This window comes from Heliconius melpomene, chromosome 7 (assembly GCF_056956725.1).
Source record: "Heliconius melpomene rosina isolate 202511_hmr_F chromosome 7, ASM5695672v1, whole genome shotgun sequence".
NCBI lineage: Eukaryota > Metazoa > Arthropoda > Insecta > Lepidoptera > Nymphalidae > Heliconius > Heliconius melpomene.
In genome coordinates this window covers 14,025,130-14,044,093 of record NC_140395.1, presented here as the reverse complement: position 1 = coordinate 14,044,093, position 18,964 = coordinate 14,025,130, and the positions used below count along the sequence as shown (strand labels likewise).

At 34.1% G+C, this 18,964-nt stretch overlaps 2 protein-coding genes across 2 annotated transcripts; one reads left to right on the top strand and one right to left on the bottom strand.

Annotated features, from left to right (window-relative positions):
- Window positions 1-239: 239 nt before the first annotated feature.
- Window positions 240-10,870, bottom strand: LOC146537957 (tektin-3-like). Its single transcript, XM_085188435.1, has 11 exons — window positions 10,742-10,870; window positions 7,920-8,059; window positions 7,560-7,811; window positions 5,350-5,440; window positions 5,132-5,273; window positions 4,964-5,061; window positions 4,522-4,641; window positions 3,101-3,233; window positions 2,676-2,806; window positions 2,070-2,224; window positions 240-494 (listed from the first exon to the last, which is right to left on the bottom strand). Exons 1-11 carry the CDS (start codon window positions 10,784-10,786, stop codon window positions 284-286), a joined length of 1,518 nt encoding a protein of 505 aa, XP_085044561.1. The 5' UTR covers window positions 10,787-10,870; the 3' UTR covers window positions 240-283.
- On the top strand, window positions 8,483-18,684 carry Nubp1 (NUBP iron-sulfur cluster assembly factor 1). Its single transcript, XM_085188444.1, has 9 exons — window positions 8,483-8,686; window positions 8,767-8,847; window positions 9,123-9,283; window positions 15,097-15,198; window positions 15,451-15,541; window positions 16,244-16,315; window positions 17,126-17,319; window positions 17,870-18,056; window positions 18,502-18,684. Exons 1-9 carry the CDS (start codon window positions 8,656-8,658, stop codon window positions 18,531-18,533), a joined length of 951 nt encoding a protein of 316 aa, XP_085044570.1. The 5' UTR covers window positions 8,483-8,655; the 3' UTR covers window positions 18,534-18,684.
- The last annotated feature ends 280 nt before the right edge of the window (window positions 18,685-18,964 follow it).

Sequence of the window (18,964 nt, the reverse complement as noted above, 5' to 3'; positions counted from 1 at the left end):
GTCAGACTTCAGAACGGTAATAAAATATCTTCTCAAACCCATTAACTGGACTCGGTCTTTAAACAGCGTTTCGTAGTGGTCTTATTACGGATCTCTGACTCGACACCCGCGTGAACTCCCAGAAATATATTATTACTATATATTAGTATATATAGTACTTGTCACACAAACAAATTTATATTACCTACCTAAAGTCAGAAATTTATGATTATTATTAAATAATGTCAAATAAAACGCAATTTAACTTGCACGATTTTTATTCAACAATACAAAAAGGACCGACTTAAGATTTAATAGCTGCCGTAACGGGATACCCTCTTCTCAGACCCATACACTGGTCTCGATCTATGAAAAGCGTAGTGGTCTTATTACGGAGCTCAGACTCGAGACCGGCGCGGACTCCAAGCAGGGTTTGATGGGTTCCTTCTGCTGTAGCTATCTTGGATCTTAGCATTTCCATGCTTTCTTGGAGGTCACACACTTCTTTCACCAACCTATGAAAAGAATTTGAATAAGAAGATTTTATTTAGCTTTAGCATAATTCCGCATGCTAGCAGATTAGACAGAAGCTGTGGATGAACTCAACGCCGGGCTTTTGCTTGTTACTGCGAGGAAATGAAAATAATTCATTCCCCCGAGTGGGAATTGAACCCATAACTATCATCGCGTTTACAGTTAGATACTGTGCCGCTGCGCCACGACGACTTCATACTAATTGAGGGATAAATTATTGTGATCGCCAGTTGTCTCTCCATTGTCTAGGTGGTAGACTTCTTTAAAGTATATTGTAAAAAATAAGTTTCATATAAAATAAATTTCGTATAAAATAAATTTCGTATAAAATAAATTTCGTATAAAATAAATTACGTATAAAATAAATTTCGTATAAAATAAATTTCGTATAAAATAAATTTCGTATAAAATAAATTTCGTATAAAATAAGTTTTATTGTCAAATTTCAGCGTGAATTTACTTTACAACTACTTTATCATCTGAACTTCGTTATATTGTAAACTTTAAATTATAAATTAACACACTTTATAATATTAGTGTAGATAAAAGCTACTATCGCCCGCCGCTTGCAGGCGTTCGCGAGTCTTACCACGCACTACGCGATGACTTACAATCTCAATACTCAATTTTGAAAATGAAAAAGGCTTGAAAGGTTGGAAAACGAGCTTGTAGGTTGGAAAAGGTGGTTGAACAAAAAAAGATGGACGAAGCGAAAGAGGTATGTCTCTGACTACCTCGCTAGGGATACAGCGTGAAGCTACGTTAAGTTATGTAGTAGAATGGTATCTAATGTTGTTTATTTCTTACTCATTCTTATGTTAAAATCCAGTGAAGTTACCTATAGAGGTACATATTATGATAAATAAGTATTTGTTAAAAATTTTCCTTATTACGTACTAATCTTAAGGAAAACCCTGCAAGACTACCTTACCTACTTTAAAGTTATTCATATAAGTATACGTACAAATAAAACATTACTATTTTTATTTCAACAAAATAAAATATGGCGGTAAAGTTTAAATAGCGGTCTATCTTAAACACACATAACCATTTATCATTTTTCGATGATTCGATTCGCACTCGGCGGATAAAACAATAATTTCACAATTTAATTGGATATAGCGACGCATTTGGTTTTCCACTGAACAAAAAATTGGGAGGATAACCGAATGTCTTAATAACTGACTGTAAACACGACAGGTTGTGGGTTCGATTCCCACTCGAGGAAATTAAATATTTAATATTTTCATTTCTTAACTCTGATGACTGGTATCGAGACAAAAGTGCACCGTTGATTTCCGCCACTCAACACGCAATACCTCCAGAAATAGCATAGGCTTCTTCCGCCGGGACCCGTCAATGCACCTAAACAAATGCTAACAACAAAAATATACCAACTAAATTGAGAACTACTACTATTTACCTTTTAAAGTCGGTTAAACATTAAGTTATAATAAGTATATTCAATAATTCAAGGTTCTAACATGAGCCCTTGCCTATACCTACCTCATAAAAACACTCAATCAACTTAAATTAATGAAGCACTCACAACTGACCTGTGCTGAGCCTCGTCCCTGCACTTCTCTAAATGCGGCCTGTTGGTGCGCGCCTGCAGCCGCGTGTGCGCCACCTTCATCGGTTGCAGCTTGTCCTCTATCGCCTTGTTCAATAACTCTAGCGTCTTCTCTACATCGAACATCTCTTGTTGTATCTTGAAAATAAGTAGACATTTTATTATTATTTGGTATCACATGACGTCCCGAAGTAAAGTACGACCGAAATGTCGTGGTCGCCTTGAAGTTAGACTTTCTGAACTTTTGAGCATTAATAACTGGCGAAGGAAATAATTAAAAATAATTACGTAAAGTGGCCAGAACTCGTCGCCGTACCTACTGCATAATTCCTAGATATATTAAGTAGGTACAGGTGGGTGCACTGCATTAATGTGACGTGTCTCGTATCTTTTCAAAAAGAAAACACTACAAGCTTTCCTTCGCTGTAAAAGTATTTTGCCTGGGCGCGAGTTAAGCTCGCTACGACACTGTTTCCAAAGATCTTTTAAAACACTTACCTATAATGAATTATATTACATTTATATTCGATTTTAGTAAATAAAATATGGCTATTTACTACAAAAACACAATTTATGTTTACAAAGTTACCTTATGCAAATGCAATTGCAACTTATTCTTTATTTCGATAGTCTCCGCGATGCGTCGTGTGAACGCGCTGTTAGTGTTGCTCCATTGATCCCAGATCTCGGTGGCCGACACATTAATCAGATTCTCCGCATCTATTGAAAGTGTGGTATATTTGTTAGGTTCTTTGGACGTAATAATTGTTGTTTTATCTATTTTCTTAGTTTAGATATTCTATCTAACTTGTTGCTTACCTGTATAACATCCGATTGTATTAAACGAATTGTTTGCATTTTCTCACTCTGGTCATAAAATAAAGCGCGGCGTTCCGCCACTCAAAAAATGAAGATACGAAAATTGGCAGTTGCGTGGGGAGCAAAGTGACTTAACAAGGTTCGCACCAACACTGCTAAAAGCGGGATAAAGCGTGAAACTTGTAAATAGCTGACCGGATAGCATCTGCACGGCCTTGGCGCGCTCCGACTGCGAGCGCTGCAACGTGGCGGCGGACGCGGCCGCCCAGCGCGCGCCGTCGCACACCGTCGGGTCGTAGCGCTCGATGCCCGCGTAGAATTGCAAGCCCTACGTACAACGTACAAAATATTATTCATTGAATTTTTCAATTATGCGGATTTGCCTTGGTTACTTGACTTTTGGTGCACATATGTAACATATATTGGAATTTTAATTTTCAATAAAATATCGGACATATTATATCCCGAATAAAGACAGGACTTGCACCCATAGAAATCCAAAAAGAGAAGACAATTATCAACATTGAACTTGGCTCTCATTCTCGTTTATATTTCCACATTTCAATTTCAAAATGCTCTTGTTATGAAAATATTGCCATAAATTGTCGTTGTTCTTTATTTATGGCGTTCCCAGAGTGCCAGTTCAGCACTTATCACTTCGCCAAAGTCACGTTGAATGGAAAACACATAAAGGAGAATGTACGGTAAAAAGAGACAATATTACGCAATAGTAGAATGCACGTTAAAAAGAGATCCAGCTAAGATACTGCCTTCACCTATAAGATAAACAAAAATGATATACAATATATACATAATAAAGGGTTAATAATAAGTAATATTTTACAAAATTGTTAGCTTATACTTTAATATTATTATATCTAATATATTTACATAAAAATTTGCACACAGGAGTGAATACAAACATTAACAAACATTGAACATTAAGGGGACGGGGAACTATATGAGGAAGGACATCATACAAGGGACAGATTAACTTAGGACAGGTGAAAAGGATGTGGGAAGGGGAACCTTTATCCAGGCGACATTCACACAGTGAGTGGTCCCTGACCCTGATCTTAGCTAGTTGCACAGGTGTACATGTATATCCATGGCGCAAACGGCAAATAGTTGATATAATTGCCATCAATGGTTGCGAATAAATTATAATATGTTTAACTTTGAACATGACAATGACATATGACACCGAAAGAGGTGTAAATAATTAAATATGAGTGATAAAAAAATAAGTTGAGGCAAGTCGTGGCGCAGGGCCACAAACTATGACTGTATGCCCAACTGGTCGTGGGTTCAATCCCCACTCGAGGAAATGAAATATTTATGTAGATTTATAATTTCAGCTCTTAGCTCCTGTGTCGAGGCAAAAGGGCGACGTTCAGTTCCGCCACTCAACACGCAATGCTTCTAGAATTCGGCGGAAAGTGGGGAACGGAGTGTCTTAACTTCAGGTTTTTTCTGCCTACGCGTGATTTATTTTTTTTTAAAATACGCCGCCACTATGAGCTGCTAGACTTTTCTCCAATTCCGCTAAGTATGTTAAGATATTTATCCATTTTCTAAAATACTTGAAAGCTATAAAAATTAAGGTATATACTTACCTTGGAGAAGTTATTGAGCTGGTGGCACATTGAGTCGATGCCGAGCGCGTACTCCTTGTTGCGCATGTCCGTCTCCAGCTCGTGCTGCGTCGCGCGGCAGTTCTTGGACTGCTGCCGGACCTAAGAATATCAAATAGATAATATTACTATTAAAATTAAGAGGAGATAGAGAATTATGAAGAGAACTGTTAAAATTAAGAAGAAAAGTACCTACTATTATAATTAAGAAGGACTTGTTCTGTATCTGATATGTGTGTAATTATATAAAGACGTATTTAGGAATAGGAAGGAAAATTCTAAGTATGACGAACAAAACCAATTTAAATATGACATTCTTCAGAATAACTTATCGTGTAAAGTCCAAAGTTCTCATTTACGTCAAAATAATTTTCCTCGTATTTTACTTATAACTTTTACATCATTAATATAATTTTCTTATTACCTTTTCAAGCATATTACGAAATTTATCTTGACTTTCACGAAGTATGGCCACCTCCTTCAAAAGTGATTGTTCCACTGCATCATGAACTTGTTCCAAACCTGACAATTTATTGATTAATATTAAAACAGTAAGTTTTAGAGTTGTATAATCTAAATTATATTTTAAGACCTTGTCTTTTTTCTCTATGATAAAGACATTCTTGTACAATATGCAAGGGTCCTTCAATCCCAGCTATTGCTCTTTCCAGTTGCCTCCTCGTATCATTCAATTTCTGACAGGTGGCCACCAACCGTTCCATTTCTATAGACACCTAAAACCGCAGTATTCATTTATTTTTTATATATTTTAATATTATTATTTTTGAGTTGAAAAAGGAAAAATCTCACCTCATTTCTCCAAAACGTAGTATCGGTAATTCTTTCGCCGATTCTTCTACCGGAGTCTCGTTGACCCTGAGTGCCAATTTCATCTGTTTCTCTAAAGAGAAGCAAAATTTACTTTAATAAAAATAACTTTTCATTAGGCTATACTTAGTTTGGTTGAGCTGAGAAAAAGAAACTGCAGTTTGTCTAACTAAACAGTTATAGACCACTAGCGGACGCGCGCAGCTACGCTTGCTTATTTGGGGGTGAATTCTAGAAAACCATGAAACACATGTTCAATTAAATATTTTTAAGAGTCTAAATTTTCAATTTTATAAAAGTCGGTGTCTATTTAATTTTTTTTCCATACAAACTTTCAACCGCTTATTTGCACCCTTAAGGGGTAAATTCTAAAAAACCGTGAAACACGTGTTCAATTAAATATCTTTAAGAGTCTGAATTTTCAATTTTATAAAAGTCGGTGTCTATTTAATTTTTTTTCCATACAAACTTTCAACAGCTATTTCACCGCTTTACGGTTAAAATTTCTCAAAATCCCTTCTTAGTGGATGTCCAGATTACGAAAGTAAACATTTGTCCAAATTTCACGTTCCTACGCACAGCGGTTACGGCTGTGCGTGCGTCTTACCTCAGTCAGTGAGGACAAGTCCTTTTATATATATATATCAGATAAGTATAATATAAGAAAAAAGTAAAAAAATGTGTCTGCACATTGAGTATATTTGCGAAAAAACAGTAGTTCTGTTTGTACACGCAGATATTCTGAACTCTACTGGATAGAAATCGGTAAAATATGATAAAGTATGTAAAAAAGGTTACTTCATTTGAAGCTAATAGGCCTACGAAAAATTTAAGCTATATTTGATTTTGAAGACTGGCACATCTGATGTCGAACCATAATGGCCCAGCTAAATTTTTGAGAAATAATTAAATGTATAAATATAAAAATCGATCACCTGATATATTTTATGAATAACCATAACTGTCCACCTAAATTGTAGGAAATAATGAAATGCCGCATTAGCTTTAAATGTTCATCATCATGGATATTTGATATTGATATTAAAAACTATAATAGTCTCACCTACATTATAAGATAAAAATATATTGTAGCCAATCTAATAAGTCCATATGGTTGCTAAACCACCACACTGAGGATACCTACTGACAAATAAAGATATTGAAAATTTTAAATGTCGCGATATAGGTAACTAGCGGACGCGCGCAGCTTCACTTGCGTATTTAAGGGTGAATTCTAATAACCCATGAAACATGTGTTCAATGAAATATTTTTAAGAGTCTAAATTTCAAATTGTATAAAAATCGGTGGCGATTTAAAGATTTTTCCATACAAACTTTCAACCCCTTATATGCACCCTTAGGGGGTGAATTCTAGAAAACCACGAAACATATGTTCAATTAAATATTTTTGAGAGTCTTAATATCAAATTTTATACAAATCGGTGGCGATTTAAAGATTTTCCCATACAAACTTTCAACCCCTTATTTGCACCCTTAGGGGGTGAATTCTAGAAAACCATGAAACATGTGTTTAATTATATACGTTTAAGAGTCTGAATTTAAAATTTTATAAAAATTGGTGACGATTTAAAAAAAACCTATACAAACTTTCAACCCCTTATTTGCACCCTTAGAGGGAGAATTCTAGAAAACAATGAAACACGTGCTCAATTAAATACTTTTAAAAATCTAAATTTCAAATTTTATCAAAATCGGTGCCGATTTAAATTGTTTTCCATACAAACTTTGAACCCCTATTTCACCCCTTTAGGGTTAAAATTTTTCAAAATCCCTTCTTAGTGGATGTCCAGATTACGAAAGTAAACTTTTGTCCAAATTCCACGTTTCTACCATCAGCGGTTAAGGCTGTGCGTGCGTCTTACCTCAGTCAGTGAGGACAAGTCAGTCCAAGTTTTATATATACAGATAGTACCTACAACGCTTAACTGTAATCAAGATCGGTATGAATTGGTATCTATTCGGAGTAATTATCGGTTCGGTTCTTTATTTATGGCGCTTCGAGCGTGCCAGTTGAGCACTATTCACTTCGCCAATGTCACGTTGTATGAGGAGTAATTATTATATCTACACTGTTTGTGTGTGTATACGGTGGTTGACTTGTCAAGGACCGTAGAACACACTAACCATAAATAAAACACACAAAAACCTAAAAAAATTAAAAATATACAAACCTTAACAACCGCATAATATCATTTCGAACACGTTCAGAATAATTTCTTTTAGCGTCTGATTCATTATAATTTTTTATACTGTTCTGGTTCCATTCGTTTTGGGTGTATCGCGTGTAGAGGGCAGCTCGAGCCGCGTGCTCGGGACTTCTGTCGAACCCGGTTACCAAATTTGGAAATCGTAGAGGCTCAGTGGCCATTCCAGTCGGCGTGTAACAAGGATCTACCATTGTGTTAGTAATTGGCTGAGATGGCCTATATTAGGACGGAAAAAATGTTATTTATATATTTTTTTAGCCTCATACTTAAAAAGGAATAATTGTATAGTCGGCCGATTTATTTTTTTTCTTGCCCTTTACTAACATTGGCGTTACTTCTATCTCTTCGTAGCCCATTATAGGTCTCCATGGGTGTTTTTTTGGAGAATGGAAGCAGTACCCCACTTGAGGCGGTACACTTGGGGCACCTGGTGTCTCTTTCACAGGGCTCCATTGTTGAAGTTGCTATAACAAAACAATATATAATGTTTTCCATAAAAATCGAATTATAGCTCAAACAGAACTTTCAAGATATTTACAGTGCACATAGACACTTCTTTAGCCATTTTGTGTGATAAAAACTAATTAAGATAAAAATATATATAATTAAAAATAAAAGTAAAATATAAATATTCAAAATTTAATCTAACGTCATTATAACCATATGACGGTTACTTTAAATGAAATTTATATAAGTGATCTCTGTTGTATAATAATAATTTATCTTATAATAAAAAAAATCGACTATATTGACTGATTGAATTATGAAATTTAAATAATAATAAAATAACATAAACTAATTAATAAAATCGTATAGATATTTGAACATAGCCTGACGTTTACGTTTGTTTTATCTGCAGTCGTTTATGTCAAGTCAAATCTATTCAGTATCAGTCTTGTCAATGTCAAAAATAATAAAACTAGACAGAACGAAATATAAACCTTGTAAACGAAGAATAGGTGATTTATGCGAATATTTGGTGTTATATAGAGAGCATATTACGTTATACAATTAAAGTGACCTTAACCATTATTTCATTACTTATATAACGATTTAAAAAATGAGCAGCGTTCCGGAAAACGCGCCACATCGTAAGAGATTTTTAATTTAATCAAAATAAAAATATTTTTAATTTTTTCGAATTTATATCTTATTTTTTTATGGTATTTAGATTGTCCTGGGACACAAAGCGAGGACGCAGGCAAGGCCTCAGCTTGTGCTGGTTGCCCCAATCAAAATATTTGTGCATCAGGTACTATATCATTTTATTATTCATTACTGTTGTATGAGTGTATCACCATTGTTCCTTTTTGTACACGACACTAGAATATTCTGGTGTATGTATGAAGATATGTTTAATATAATTTTTTTCTGTAATAATCTGATTTCCAAATTAAATGTACACCTTATGTTTGTCTTAATGTATTTGCTCCATATTATTATTAGATTTTGAATGGAAATGTGAATTGCTTATACATTATTTAAATTAAAGTGGTATATAGAAAGGCATTTTATATTGGTTTTTAGGTATCCCAGCTGGACCTGATCCTGCTATAGAAATCATAAAGAGCCGTCTAGCAAATGTTAAACACAAAATACTGATTCTCTCTGGAAAAGGAGGTGTTGGTAAAAGCACAGTCACATCACTACTTGGACATGGGCTTGCCAAACTTAATCCAGATTTAAATGTGAGTTTTTAGAAATAGAATAAGATATTTGCATAATATTTCACCATTACACAATATACACCACCATGCTACAGTACACAAATATTAGATATGCTCTAGTGTACACAATATCAATAAAATATCACTAACCAAATAGTGTATTCTCATTTTTATTTTAAGAATAGAAATCAAATGTATCTAATAATAATAATAAAAATATTTTAAAATACATGATAAAAATAATAATAATTTATATACCTAAAAGAAAATTATCATTGCCTTATATTGGCTGGAACAAACATGCTTATCACATTTGATTGACATGTAATTGATTGGTCACAGTAACACAAAATATTATTTTGACTTTATCTTTAAAATTTACTAGATAGCCATCCTATCTGAGTTTATTAATTTTATGCTGTACTGTACCACAATTCTTAAGATATCAAATATATGTTATACTAGCTTTTCACATGTGGCTTGACCTGCATGGTCAAACAGAATTTACTATGAGTCGTGTTTTACTGCAGGAGTTAACTGCAGGTACAGTGGGATAGATTAAAAGGATTGTTGTAATATAATATAATGTTCCTCTGTAAATAGACTATACAACACAATAGGATTTTTTCAATTTGAGCCTACTAGTACTTAATAGAGATTCTGTCATTTTTGTATTCTAAAAAATAAATTATCTTAAATATATTAGTATAAATTTGTTAAAGCACTTATATTAAAAATATTTAATAAAAATTTTAGTAAACAATTTTATAAAACATAAAAATTTTAATATTGTTTGGTTCAAACTTGCACCTGTTTTACTCTCTCAAAAGCGATATAATATAAATTTGATCAATAAGAATATATACATTCTTATACATTTATTGCTAACAATAAATAATATACAAATTTTTGTGAATTTATATTAATAATATTCTTTACTCAATTAGAGCCATTACTTTGGAATGGTCAAGCTACATTTATAGATTGGTAGTTTAATTTCTGCTGGACCATATCAGAATATATGTATAAATATGCGCTATTATTATAAAAAACAATTACAAATAACTGATAAGATAAACACCATATTCTACAATTATGCACAAGTAAAAATCTATAAATAGGGATAGGGATTATGATATTTAAAAATATATATATATTTGACATGTGATTGATTTATTTTGTAAAATTACTAATTGATATCAGAATCAATCAATCAATGTGCAGATATTATTGTGCTAGAATCACAGTGGACATGGACTAGTTGTTCTTAATTAAAAGGAAGCCCTTTAAATTATATGGTAAATATATTCTATGTTTAATATATTAGTTCAGTTTTGATAAAACTTCGTTATAAATATACATTTTAGTTCTAATAACTTCTAACAGTGTTTCATTATAATCTACAAAGATAGATAAGTGATATCAATTAAATTCTAATTCTATTTCTTTATTATATAGAAATAAATAAAAATACTTTACCCTATTGTACCTGGAGCGTCGTTCGTGAGAGTTCCCAAAGTCCATGTCCAAAAATATCCAAAAATACGGCACGTGTATCGATTACGAAGGCTTCAGTAAGATTTAGCAAAGGCCCACTGTTGTAGCGCCGGCACGGGGTGGCACAGCCAGGCCTTGGATATATAGAATATAGGTCAATTGTTGTGCATACCACTCACTTAACTAGTTGTTGCCTAACGGTGGTAAAGCTAAAATACCTATGTTATGTCAATAAATGAGTGTTGGATCACGAGATATGTAAAGATTAACATTTTGTCTTAAGTTCTACATATTATATTTTATCTACTTCATTGATTTACAATTATTATCAATTTATTTTACTTTTAATGCTCTAGTCGTTGTGCCTAAAGTACGTACATACAGTACGCTATTCTTAAAACTGTAGGTAGTCGTCTATCTAGCTCTATAGAAATAGTACCTACGATTTAAATTTTCCACTTTGTAGAATAATATTGCATTATTACAGTATCTTTTTGATTGTATAACACAATAAATACAGAGCATAAAGCTTTATAAGCAATTTCTACTTTAGTCTTTTTTACCGCTTTCACGCTGTATTTCGCCATTAGTAGGCAGAGACAACCTTGGAACCAAGTGTTAAGATACTCCTTTCCGAATTAGACTTCTAGTTCCCATTTTACGCCGTAATCCAGAAGCATTGCTTGTTGAGTGCCGGAACTCAGCGCCGCGCCTAGCTACCAGAGCGAACAATTGAAAATATTTCATTTTATCAAGTGGGAATCGAACCCACAACCTATAGTCGCATACTTGTGCCTCTGCGCAACAACTGGCTTCCTGACTATAGTCATGAAAAATATATTCTTTGTTGTTTACATCGAAAAAGTACGATACTGTGTTATGCAATACACAAAACGTTTTCAGCCATAATAAACATGTTATACAATAAAACAAACAGACACACCCACGCGGCTGAGGGGCTTGCTTTTTACTACGATTTTATTTTTGCATAAACGTCAAATAAGATAAATGAATTCCACACCAACTAGCAACAAGCCATTCCTTTCTTGATAAATGCGGAAAATTTTGGTTGTCTCGCGAACTTTACTTTCTTATCAAAGGTGATTATATGTTTCCATTTCAATAACCAGTTATTTTTATATACTAAGTTGTGATTATTTTATCAGCTATGTTTTATTAGATTGTTATTAATAAATTGCTTTTAATATCGTCTCCACAAAAATATTTTAATAGGTATTTCGTACTAAGTACTTACTTAAAAAGCGTGTTGAATTCTGCTAGAATTGACTTGAATACAAGCTCTAACACAGAATGTCTCTGAGGTTGGACAGAACGATTCTTAGATTTTTAAGACTAGCTTTCCTCTGCCTACTCTGCTATAGGAGAGAACGTAAAGCTGATTTTCCTAAGAAAATAGAAGTCACGTAGGTACAGAGCATAAGGACTTTGAATCGATTTGCCAGCTACGTTTATTTTTAATGTTAGAAAATTTCCTAAAGAATATTAAAATTATGTCTTCTTTTCGTTAAAATTATTATTATTTATTTCAATTCATCATACATATATATCAATGTAAGTTACCTAGTCCCGAGACGTGGTTATCTAGATGTGGCGGAGTTGAACTCTTAAACAGTTCAAATATTTATATAGAAAAGCTTTTGATTTTGCTTTTCTCCATCAGTTTGAAATACAAATTCTATTCTTATCTACTCTATTAAAATCAAAAGTGTATTATAACACCAATCCGGAAAGACAAGAAGGTCGATATTTTGACCTTATCTAAAACTTGTTTTTGAACAAGACTTTCTAGTATTTAAAGTATGTTTCAAGTTACTTTGACTTCTTTACTGGCTAGATTTATACTTCTTAAAAGCTGTTTTTTACAATCTGTCCTACTAACATTATAAAGCTGAAGATTTTATCACGTTAATCTTTAGAACTCCTAGTTACAATTGAAAAAATATTTTAGTGTTGAATAGTCCATATATCAATCTATTGATCTGTTCTCTTTATTGATTGACCGATTTAGACCTTTTATGACCTTTGAACTTTATACAAGTTCCTACGTCCAAACTGTTAAGGTACCTAGATTAATTTCTTTAATTCTGGGTTTGAAATATTTAACCCTATATGCAGTTTCAGTAAAAGGAGCGCTGCCTCTTCCACCCTGTATATTTAGAATTAACTACAAAAATCATATTAACAGGATGTATTACGTTATTTTTCGAAATACACATTATATAAAATACATTTAAATCCATATAAAATCGTTTTTATAGTCTAAATAAGTATTTTGAGTTCACTTATAACGATAGCCGTGAATAAATAAAATATTATTATATTTTTATCTTCACTTATTTCCGGTATTGTCAGAGAGAACTTAAAGATAACCGCTAATAAATCGGTCCGTTTAGAAATTGTATGCTTTATCGCAGTGGCAAACTCTTCTTTATCTTATAAAAGAGAAACATTTTAAACATTTATACCTATTTTTTAAGTGTTAAATATAGTATATCATTATACTATATGTTATTATTAATAAAAGGCACATATCGTCGGCGTCAGTGCACGACCTTCTAAATGCATACATTTTTTTACATTAAATAGTAAAAACTGACCTAAAAGTGATGTAACTACTTTAAAAAGGTACTGAGATTCTCTGTTTTATCGATATAGGGTACTTGCAAGCTAATATCATTGCACCACTAGATAGAGGGATATTTCAAGTAGCCATTTCCCATTTCCCATTTAACTATTAATAGGTAGCGGGACTCGAACCCGAACTTCTTGCAAACCATTTCCATAGTGGTCATGGCATGGTCAGTGCGTTTGGACGGTTTCGAGTCCTGATACTTTTAAAAATTTATACATACATATCTAAATATTCTTTACAATTTTACCTCAAATAAGATTAATATTTCAAATCCACACTTATTGCATTCAGACTTTGACACGCTAACTACGCCACGATAGGGTAATAGGAAGTAGAAATGGGAAACGAAGTTATTTAAGCAACTGTTAAAGTTCAATGAAATATTATTCCTTTCTAGTTGCATTCGGTAGTACAAGGCCCTTCCTATGTTATGCAAAGAGAATGAGATACTGAACATTTTGTTAATGTTTAATGATATTGGTGGTCCTCTGATTCTGCTCAAAATATTCGTGCCCCTGGGTGGTAGGTGCCACGACAGCCTTGAAAAAATAGTATTAAACAAGGTTATTGTCATATTTCGCAATTTATAGCGTTTATTCGCAATCGTTATATATCATTGTATAATATCTTTGAGGGCAGCCCGTGGCGCAGGGGCACAAGTGTGACTGTAAACGCGACTAGTTGTGGGTTCGATCACCGCTCGAGGAAATATTTATTTAAATTTATATATTCATTTCTTCGCTTCGGTGTCCGCTACTCGGCACGCAATGCCTCCAGAATTCGGCAGAAAATTGTAAACCGAGTGTCTTAACATAAGGGTTCCCTCTGCATACCCTGCTGCGTACGGGATACAGCGTGAAACTGAAGTTGTATAATATTTTAAAATGTTCAATTATTTGGAATTATAAAAGCAATGACATATCCTATTTGAACATAACAGCTGTTTTGATCGGATGTGTGTAAATAATATCAACGTTACAATATTATATAAAAAAATGTTACCTTCTTGAATTGTTTTCCTCTGTAACATTTTTTATAACATTTGGATTACAAGGCTTTCCTATCAATGAAAGTATCAACGCTATCCATAGAATTTGATTGGCTTAAACGGTTTGATAGTATCTAAGGACCACGAGATCAAATATGATATTAATACAGTGATGCAGTAGAGTATAAACTTCTAGATTCTAATATAGGTATAGTTAACGGCTCCCACACCATTGATAACTGCAGTAGTGTGTATTTATGATCAAACTGAAGCACTGGATTATTGATCTGAAACACCTAGATAAGTCACATGTCATTCCAGCGCGAGTGGAATCTACTCCTGCTCGGACGATCTTTTATTTATAACAAAGATAATACCATCTTTCGAACTCTTGAATATCTAGAGAGAAATACAAATATATCTGTATGATTAATTTTATTTTATCGTTATGTGTTTTTGAAAATGTTAATGACTATGTGCTTGGGAGCCTGGGAATAGTGTTTCATACGAGTAGGTCCCGATTTTCACCGCGAACTCGCAAAAATAACGAGCAGAAAGTGTAGGGAAGTAAGTACCAAGCACAAAACTTTGTTCATGGGAATCTCGGTAAAAATCGGGCTTAGCTATAAAACTGATCTTATTATAACACTTATTTTATGTAAAGCAATCAACCGAGCCTCCATATTTTGTATCCAGATAGGTATCTTGGACGCGGACATCTGCGGACCGAGTCAGCCCCGCGTGCTCGGCGTCAGGGGAGAGCAGGTGCACAAGTCCGGCTCTGGGTGGTCGCCCGTTGTAAGTCAAATTCAAATTCCTCTTATAAAGTAAGCACGCAAGTTTAATAGAACGAGAACGAGATATTTAATAGATTAACTATTAATATTTCCTTATTAATTATTTATATTATATTAAGAAATATTCAAGTGATGCAATTATTTACTAAGGTCTGTAATGTGCAGTATACAACGTAAAAACAATATTAGATTTTTTGTCATATAATAGAAGGTACTGAATTGTTAAACCTACATAAAATATTTTTGTTTTTAGTATGTAACAGACAATCTATCACTTATGTCCATCGGTTTTCTATTGGGAAGTCCGGATGATGCTGTTATATGGAGAGGGCCCAAGAAGAACGGTGAGTAATACTTACATAATATAAAAAGATATTAAATCTATAAATATATGCCTACTCTGGACCTTAAAAGACATAAATTGGACTTAACTAACTGGACTGGACTTAATTTAACTTGCCTGTAAATGAGACAATTGTGAGTTCAATTCCCACGTAAAGAGAATGAATTGTTCTCGTATCCTCGTTCTGGTAAGAAGACAAAACGTGGCGTTGAGTGTCGCCATTCAACTAGTCTCGGAAATTGGACGGTGCGTGGGTAACGGAGTGTGTTTATGCTAGGTTCCCCCTGCCTAATCTGCGGTATTATTTACTATTTAAAGAACCAATTAAATAATAAATTCTTAAAAAAATCCAAAGTTTCAATAATTCTCAACTATTATAAATTTTGTCGTCCTTCTTATAAAAACAAAAAACTACAATGATATTTCTTATTTTATATAGATTATTTATATAGAGAAATTTAACTTATCCAGTAAATTATTACAGAAAAAAAATAGCAATGTAATAATTACTATATTTTTTATATAACAATTTATAAGCCTCTAAGTGCAATTAAATCGCTGCGCCATATACAGTAATAAAATTCAGGCTCAGAGAGGGACAGCGTCCGGATAAATGGTTCTCTCTAAAACTAAAACTCTCTAAATTATTCTACAATGCTGAAGGGTGTCGTTTTTATGACTATTTATTGTTATGTTATTGCAGGCATGATCAAACAGTTCCTCAGCGAAGTGGACTGGGGGGATTTGGATTACTTACTAATAGACACTCCGCCAGGTGAGCAGTATAAAACAACTATTACACAATAATTTAATGAAATGAAATACTAATAATTAGCCAAGGCTTGTAATACCGGTATTTTTTGAGTATACGCAACATTGACCCTGAAGAATACTGCTATTGTAATAATAATGGTATTGAATTTCATTTAATTTTATTTTACTTATTATATACAGTTTTCATTTATGTAATAAAATATCCAAATTTAATAACTATACGGTATCTCCTCCACAGTACTCTACACCACAGATTGCCATTAATGACCTTTTGATGTATTTGCACAGTTAAGAGCATGTACATATTATAATACATTTTCATTAACAAATATTCTCCTTCTACCGATTTTTGATTATGCTGACATTTGCTATCTTGACTTAAGAGGGGATCAAATAAACTTGTGCACATACAAATTTTATGTATTCGATTCATTCAGCCTATGCAAATTTTATCACATATCTAATTTCCTTAAAAAACTCGAGTGGCTCCCTATCCGCTATTCTCTGCCGTATTCTGTTCAATTTAATTTCCCCTCCTTACCTTAAAGAACGTTTTGAGTTTTTGGGCGAGACATGTATCCCATCTCGTCACTCTGAACTATACCCTAAAAATACCTTTTCACACTTCTTCCTTTTACAGTGGTTAATTTTCTGTGACGGCGTGGAGAGTTCTTGACATTCATAAAGCCCCGACCTACAAACTTGACGTATTTGGCGATCTACAGAATCTAACTAACAATTTAACTAAGCGGCATTAAGCTACCGTTAAAAGTACGCATCTTATTATTATTATTATATTTAATTAAAACAGGTACATCCGACGAGCATCTATCGCTAGTGCAATACCTGTCAGGCGCAGGCGCGACCGGCGCAGTGGTGGTCAGCACTCCACAGGAAGTGGCCCTGCTGGACGTCCGCAAGGAGTTGCAGTTCTGTTCCAAAGTGGGGCTGCGGGTGCTGGGCCTGGTGGAGAACATGTCCGTGTTTGTGTGTCCTAGTTGTAAGGTGAGGAATACACTTGGACATAAGTTAAGTGTGAGTGTGTGTGTCTGCCACTGCGGCAGTGTTTCAAAAAGCGCCTCTATCTCCACCTCAAAGGTTGTAACGCACCTATAGCTCCTCTGATCCTACACAGGTGACCCATACCTCGTTTGCCTTGTTTTTGGTTAGTGGTTGTGAGTTTGATTTTTTAAATTTTATATTTAGAATATTCATATCTTTTAGTCCTAGTACATCTCTTAACCATGAACGAATGGCTTACTGGTCAGAGCGTTAAGGCGGTTTCCGTAGTCGCGCTCGCGCTCGTGTCTATTTTTTATACTTTGTATAACTATCGAGGTCAGTCGTGGCGCAGATGCACATGCTGGTAAACTGTAAAAGCGACTAGTTGTGGGTTCGATCCCCCATTCGAATGGGGGGTAGTGAAATATTTATTTCTAATTTATATTTTCACTTCGCTTTGGAGTCGAGGATAAAGCGCGGAGTTAAGTTCCGCCACTTAACGGCGGTGCGTGCGTAACGTGTCTTAACACCAGGTTCCCCCTTCCTCCCGCAGTCCCGCAGCGAGGTGTTCCCCGCCACGACAGGCGGCGTGCGCGAGCTATGCACGCAGTGGTCGCTGACGGCGCTTGGCGCGCTGCCCATAGACCCGCTGCTGGCGCGCTGCTGCGACTCGGGACGCGACTACACGCAAGAGCTGCCCGACTCGCCCGCCGTGCACGCCCTGCACGACATCGTTAATAGTGAGTAAACTGTATATACACGCAATAACAGCAGCAACACATAACATAACACACATTCGGCTACAGAGAGAGATTCGTAGTAAAGCGCGGAAGCGTCTGCGCTCCTTTTACGGGAGCAGCATATAGGGAAAATATTTCACACTCACTCACACCTAAAAAAGATAATCAAAATACCTCAACAGCTTAAACGTAGGATGCTATGTCCTGTTATGTACAAGATACAGCGTAAAACTAAAATAAGAAGATACTATACTATTCTATATGAAAACAAAGCCTACTTAATTTAAAAATAATAATATTCAAAATATATTGTTAAAATATTAGAACAGTTCCATAACATTTTTATATAAGTCATAACTTGCAAAAATCTATTCCATGACTCCTGAAGTCTGAATATAAGAATAAAACATACCTTTTAAATTAAGTCACATTTAACCTGTTACAGAACTCGTCGCCGCCTGTGAACAATCTACGTAATTTGAAACTTTGTGCTTTAATAAATAAATAAAGAATTATACTGTACTTGTAAAGCCTAGTCACTGTACCTACAAATCAATCGGACTACGCAATGTACTGTTAACTATATTATATGTATAAAAAATTAATAATATAATTTACTGACATATTATATACGTGTTTTATTTTACACTTAATAAATTATTTATTAGGCACCTGCGAAAGTTGTGTGAGCTGTTAAACGTAAAATTCTTTTTCTGTAGGCTGTAGAAATTAGAGAAAAACTTTCTTGAATTTGAGTTGAAGAGTTGTTTCGTGTGTAGTTCACTAGTCACTGTCAGTCACTCAGTAGCAGAAGAGATTTTTTTAAATATCAATTTATATTAAAATAATTGTTCAGTCAGTTACCAGTAGTTTTGACGTTCCAATTAGAGATAAGTTCATTTTCATTT

What these genes read in the sequence shown, in the direction of transcription:
- Nubp1 (XM_085188444.1), top strand. Translation starts at nt 8,656, where the DNA reads ATGAGCAGCGTTCCGGAAAACGCGCCACATC. An exon ending in GCTCTGGGTGGTCGCCCGTT is followed by an intron (nt 15,199 to 15,450) that starts GTAAGTCAAATT and finishes TTTTGTTTTTAG; the next exon opens with TATGTAACAGACAATCTATC. An exon ending in TTGTGTGTCCTAGTTGTAAG is followed by an intron (nt 17,320 to 17,869) that starts GTGAGGAATACA and finishes TTCCTCCCGCAG; the next exon opens with TCCCGCAGCGAGGTGTTCCC.
- LOC146537957 (XM_085188435.1), bottom strand. Translation starts at nt 10,786, where the DNA reads ATGGACTTTGGGAACTCTCACGAACGACGCTCCAGGTACAATAGG. An exon ending in GACGCTCCAGGTACAATAGG is followed by an intron (nt 8,060 to 10,741) that starts GTAAAGTATTTT and finishes GTTTTGTTATAG; the next exon opens with CAACTTCAACAATGGAGCCC. An exon ending in CTACGTTTTGGAGAAATGAG is followed by an intron (nt 5,274 to 5,349) that starts GTGAGATTTTTC and finishes CTGCGGTTTTAG; the next exon opens with GTGTCTATAGAAATGGAACG.